This window comes from Carlito syrichta, unplaced genomic scaffold (assembly GCF_000164805.1).
Source record: "Carlito syrichta isolate Samal-C Ts95f unplaced genomic scaffold, Tarsius_syrichta-2.0.1 Scaffold312028, whole genome shotgun sequence".
Taxonomy (NCBI): domain Eukaryota; kingdom Metazoa; phylum Chordata; class Mammalia; order Primates; family Tarsiidae; genus Carlito; species Carlito syrichta.
In genome coordinates this window covers 2,633-8,415 of record NW_007256124.1, presented here as the reverse complement: position 1 = coordinate 8,415, position 5,783 = coordinate 2,633, and the positions used below count along the sequence as shown (strand labels likewise).

The window sequence follows — 5,783 nt, the reverse complement described above, 5'->3', positions numbered from 1 at the left end:
GCAGGTCGAGGCTGCGGTGGCCGGGAGCGGCCACTGCACTCCAGTCTGGGTGACAGAGTGAGACTTCGACTCAAAAAAAAAAAAAAAACTAAACTAAAAATAGATTTACTCTATGATCCATCAATCCAATTGCAAGGTATATATCCAAAAGAAAAAAAATCAGTACATCGAAGAGATATCTGCATGCCCGTGTTTGTTGCAGCACTACTTACAACAGCAAAGACATGGAATCATCCTAAATGCCCATCAATGAGTAAATAGATAAAGAAGATGTGATACATACACATATACACACACACACACACACACACACACACACACAATGGAATACTATTCAGCCATAAAAAGAATAAAATTTTGTCATTTTGAGCAACATGGATAGAAGTGGAAGTCATTATGTCAAGTGAAATAAGCCAGGCACAGAAAGAAAATATCACATGTTTTCACTCATATGTGGGAGCTCTAAAAGTTGATCTCAGGTCAGGCATGGTGATAACACCTGTAATCCCAGCAGTTTGGGAGTCTGAAGTGGGAGGATCCTTTGAGGCCAGGAGTTCGAGACCAGCTGGGCAGCATAGTGAAACTCCATGTCTATATAAACAACAACAGTAACAACAACAATAAAAGCTGACCTCATGGAGGTGGAGAGTAGAATTAGAATGATGGTTATCAGAGGCTAGGAAATGTGGGTGGGGGATAAAGAAAGATTCATAAAGGCAACAAAAATATAGTTAGATAGAAGGAATAAGTTCTAGTACTCAATAGCACAGCAGGGTAACTATAGTTAACATTAATTTACTATATTATTTCAAAACAGCTAGAAGAGAAGATTTGAAATATTTCTGCTACAAAGAAATTATAAATGTTTGAGGTGATGAATATCTTAATAACCCTGATTTTATAATTATATATTATATGTGTGTATCAAAATACCACATATACCCCATAAATAAGCACAATTATTACGTGTCAATAAAAATGTTTTTAATTTAAAAAATTCAGAGATCTGAACTTGGACGGAATTTTTTTAAAGTCATCTTTATTTTCAATAAATAACAAATTTAATTTTATGAATATAAAACATAAATATAGAATTTAATGTTTATGAATATCGAATTTAGTCTTCTAAATATAGAAAAGATTTGTACTAGCAGTACCTGTAATATTGTCATCAATAGAAAACATCAATTAACATTTTCATATCACATTATAGTTGTTATAGAAATCTCAAAATAATTCTTTTTTCAACAATGGGAGTTGTTAAATCCAGTAAATCATGCTATTTAATGTATCAGTAAAGAAACACTGTATTGTATTAATACAGAAACACATACTACTAGTTCATCACACATTCTGTAACTACAGTAGTCCCCCACTTATCCACAGGAGATAGGTTGCAAGAATCTTAGTGGATGGTTGAGACCAAGAATGTTACTGAACCTTATATATACATACTATGGTTTTTCCTACACATAGATGCCTATGATAAAGTTTAATTTAAATATCAGGCACAGGAAAAGATTAACAATAATAATTATAATAAAATGGAACAATTATAATAATATATTGTAATGAAAGTTATGTGAATGTGGTCTCTCTCTCTCTCTCTCAATATCTTATTGTACTTATTTTCAAACTGGGGTTGACCTTGGATAACTGAAACCACAGAAAAGTGAAACTGTAGATAAAGGGGACTGTTGTATTTTGATAATCATAGTTTATATTTTATATTATGCATTTACAAATATTATTGTCAGTAAAAGTCCAAAGGTTTCATCAAACTGCCAAAAAAAGTCCAAGGCACAAAAAAGCTTGAGAACTCAAAATTTAGTCATTCATTCAATAGGCATGAAATCCTCACTGAAACCATCTCTGGTTCTAGCTTCCTCGAATTATGTTGCTCTTTGTCTGGTGCTCTTCCATTGGTGCCACTTCCTATTCTTGTTTTCTAAATGAGGATCTAATCCATAACTTAATCCTTGACCCTAAACTAAATTCTGTTTTATACTTTCTCCCTTATAAATCTCTCTACTTTTATGGCTGATTCAAACATCACCTCAAAGTCTCTGCAAGATGAAAGGAGAATAATAATAAAAAAAGATGACTCAAATAGACTTTCCCTAATATTTTTTTTTCCAGTTTCAATCCTGGATCTTTAACTCCCTACTGTGCCTAGCAGCCAGGATAACACACCATCCAGAGGCAGCTAAGTTCAAATCCCAGCTCTGCTACTTATCAAAAGTGCAACCTTATGAAAATTATTTAACATCTGCTATGGTTTGATTGCCCCCTCCAAACTCATACTGAAGTTCATTGCCATTTTGATGGTATTAAGAAGCAGTATCTTTATGAGGTAATTAGTCATGAGGGAATAGATTAGTGCTGTTATTGTGGAAGTGGCTTCCCAATAAAAAGGATAAGTTCTGGCCCCCATTCTCTGTCTCATGTGCCCATCTGCCCTTCCACCATGGTATAATGCAGCACAAGGCTCTTGCCAGATGCCAATGCCATGCTCTTAGACTTCACAGCCTCCAGAACCGTGAGCCCAATTAACTTGTATGATTTATAAATTACCTACTCTGTGGTATTCTGTTATAAGCAGCAGAAAACAGACTAAGACATCTCTTGCTTCAGTTGTATCATTTGAAAAATGTAGGGTGATAAAAGTAGTATCAACTTTACAGGGTAACATGAATTAAAAGAGTTAATATGCATAAAGCACTTATAACAGTACCTGACACATTTTAAGTACTCAATAAATGTTAGCTATCATCAATCATATCTCCTTCTAACCTCGGACATTTTTATTTGAAGTTTATAAAGACATACAGTGCTAACTACGAAGACAGAAATCCTATCTAACAACAGAATTCCTATCATACAACAGAATTCCAATCAAGTCATTGTTCAAACTTTTAGTGGCTCCCCACCAGATCCAAACAGCACTAGAAACCCTCCATAATGTGGCCTCCACAAATACATTTACCTTCCAGTTTTCTGTTCTGCGCTACTTCTTGTAGCTCATGTTCTGGCTAGAATGAACCATACTGCTATCTGTGAAAATAACCTGTGCTGTTCTGCTTCCGTCTTTCCTCGCACCATTCCAATGTCTCAGATATGTACCTAAAGGCAAGATTATTCCCCAATACTATAGGTGGTATCCATAATCCATATACATTGCAATCTTACCTAAGTTACATATTTACTTAGGCATCAATTCACTTCAGCATTTGCTCAATTAGTGAGCACCTCATATTGGCCAGGTACCATGCCAGGACTTTGAATAAATAAATATTATATATACATATATATATGTGTATATATATACATATGTACATATATGTGTGTGTGTGTGTGTGTGTGTGTATATATATATATATATATAAATTAAAAAAGGAATACAACTTGGCCCTGCTCTCAAGATCAAAATCCAGCAGTGGAGAAAGAAACATGTAATCATATAAATGCTATTCACTGTGGAAAGTATGATCACAAGAGGAAGGGACACCAAAGAATGAGCAGTTTGGGAGGTAAGAGGAAGATTTTCAGAGATGTTGCTATTTGGGCTCAGATAAACTGAGGAAAAGTCAATTAGAGAATGCACATGTGTAAACACAGAGGCATGAAACAAAATGATGTGTCTGGGAAATAGTTCTGTATAGCTGAGGTATAGGGCCCAAGAGGAAGTAGCTAGACATGAGCCTCGAAAGGTAAGCAGATCTTTCTGGCAAGCACAAGAATTTGGACTTCATCACATAGTCAATGAAGAATTTATATAGGGTTTAAACAATGGCACATGGCTAGAGTTATATTTCAGAAAGCTTGCTCATGGCAGTATTGTGGCAGAGAGGAAAGTTTAGAGCAACACCGGCCAACAGAACTTTCTGCAGTGGCAAAAATGTTCAATAATCTGGGTTGTTCCATATGACAGCTACTAGCCACATGTGGCTATTAAGAACTTTAAAATGCTGTTAGTGTAACTGTGGAGCTAAATTTAAAATTGTATGAAATATTAATTAATTTAAATCCAAATAGCCACACAAGGCTAGTGGCTACTGTGCAGCGCTAGAGATAAGGAACCACCTAGACTGTTGATGTAGCTCAGATGATAGAACTAGCACAGAAGTGTGATTCAGTAGACACATGAGAGGCAAAATGATAAGAGGTGCATGAGAAAAGAAAATCAAGAATGAGCTCCCAGATTCCAGGCTTTGTGACCGCCATTACTTAGGATAATACAAGAGAAAGCGCAGATCTACAGTGTATACAGATTACATCAATTTTGAACATGTTTAAGTGTCTGAGGGTTATCCAAGTGGGAATATTTAGTAGAAAGTTAGGAGGAATGAGGAAAGAGTTACTTTTCCAAATTATGGCGCAACAGTAGCCTCCCTGTGACTCATTTGGCGGAAGCGAGGATAGGGAGGGATCTGGAAGCAGTGATTTTCCAGAATGCAGGGAATAAACGAGATGCTTAGGAAAGCTGTCTGACCTGAAGACACAGATTTGAGAGTCTTTGCACCACTGAGTGAGATTACCTAGAGAAACAAACAGGTATAATCCTGGTAAACATCAACACATAGGAAGGGGCTAAAGAAGAATTCACAGAAGACTGTCAAACAGTTAGACAAGTAGGAAAAGAAATAGGTGAGACTGGTCACAGAAATCAAGGATATAGAAAATGTCAAGAAGGAAGCACGATCAAATGTCAATTGCTTCTGACAGGTCAAATAAGGTGAAAACTGAAAATTGCTTCCTGACTTTGCCAATTAGGAGGTTCTTGATGACATTTGCCAGAAAAGTTTTCGATAGAAGCCTGACAGAAATGGGTTGAAGAATGGGGATGGGAAGAGATAAGGAAAAGAAAGATAATTTAGATGGTAAGTATACTTTTAATTTGAGGTCTTGGTTGTTTAAAGGAGCTGTGAGATAAATAAATCTACAGAGAGTATGATATTGAAAGGGTTTTTTCTTTTTTGGAGCTGAGAAACTAAAACGGATTAGTTAAAAAGGCGGAGGATAGCTGCAGGGTAATAGAGAAGGTTGCTCAGGTTACCAGTAAAGGAATTTCCTTCAACCAAAGGGGAGATCCCCAGTAAAATGGGAAAGGGATGCACACATGGCCCGTTTGCAGATGGGAGATGGGAAGTCACAAGTTCTCTGACAAGTTGGCCTTTCTGTTCTGACAGGTGATACCTGTTGGTGGGAGAAGATATTAAGGACTGCAGAATGAAAAATCTATACAGTACCATACGCCGAGGAATCAAAGGAGAGGTTATCTTTAAGGACATCAAAGGATTGCTTTAGGTGGCAACAGAATCACTATAATATTTTATGTTACCAATCCCTAAATTGTTACGGGAGGTATTCAAGATTGTGAGTAGAGGGCAAAGCTTTAGGAGTATAAGAGTTTTTGCTTAAATGGTCCACCACGAGATCCGAAGAGTCAAGGGACTGACAGGTCTCAACGAAAAAGTCTAGGGTGGATGCAATGGACATAAAAGGTTGTCAAGCTGCCTAAGACCCGAATAAAACGCCCACATCTACGGTCCGCACCTCATCTCCTGCGCCGCAGGCACCACAAGGGCGATAAACTCCCTTTTCCGCGGTCGAACCACACATACTGTACCAGGTGAGGGGCCCCACCCTGCAGACCGTCACACCTCCAGATCCAGGTCCCATTCTCCTTCACTGATAACAGCTCTGCAGCGTGAATTATCATGGCCTGCTGGACTATTAGGACTTGCCGGCAGCAACTTACACGGGCGGAGGAGGAACCGAGC

The 5,783-nt window shown here is 37.5% G+C and overlaps 1 protein-coding gene across 1 annotated transcript in view; it reads right to left on the bottom strand.

Annotated features, from left to right (window-relative positions):
* Positions 1-5,733, bottom strand: part of LOC103271929 (HLA class II histocompatibility antigen, DM alpha chain) — a 36,172-nt gene extending 30,439 nt beyond the window's left edge. Inside the window, exon 1 of the mRNA XM_008069428.1 lies at positions 5,625-5,733. Coding sequence (XP_008067619.1) covers positions 5,625-5,682 — 58 coding nt within the window. The 5' untranslated portion in view covers positions 5,683-5,733. The remainder of the gene's footprint in view (positions 1-5,624) is intronic.
* Between the last annotated feature and the right edge of the window lie 50 nt (positions 5,734-5,783).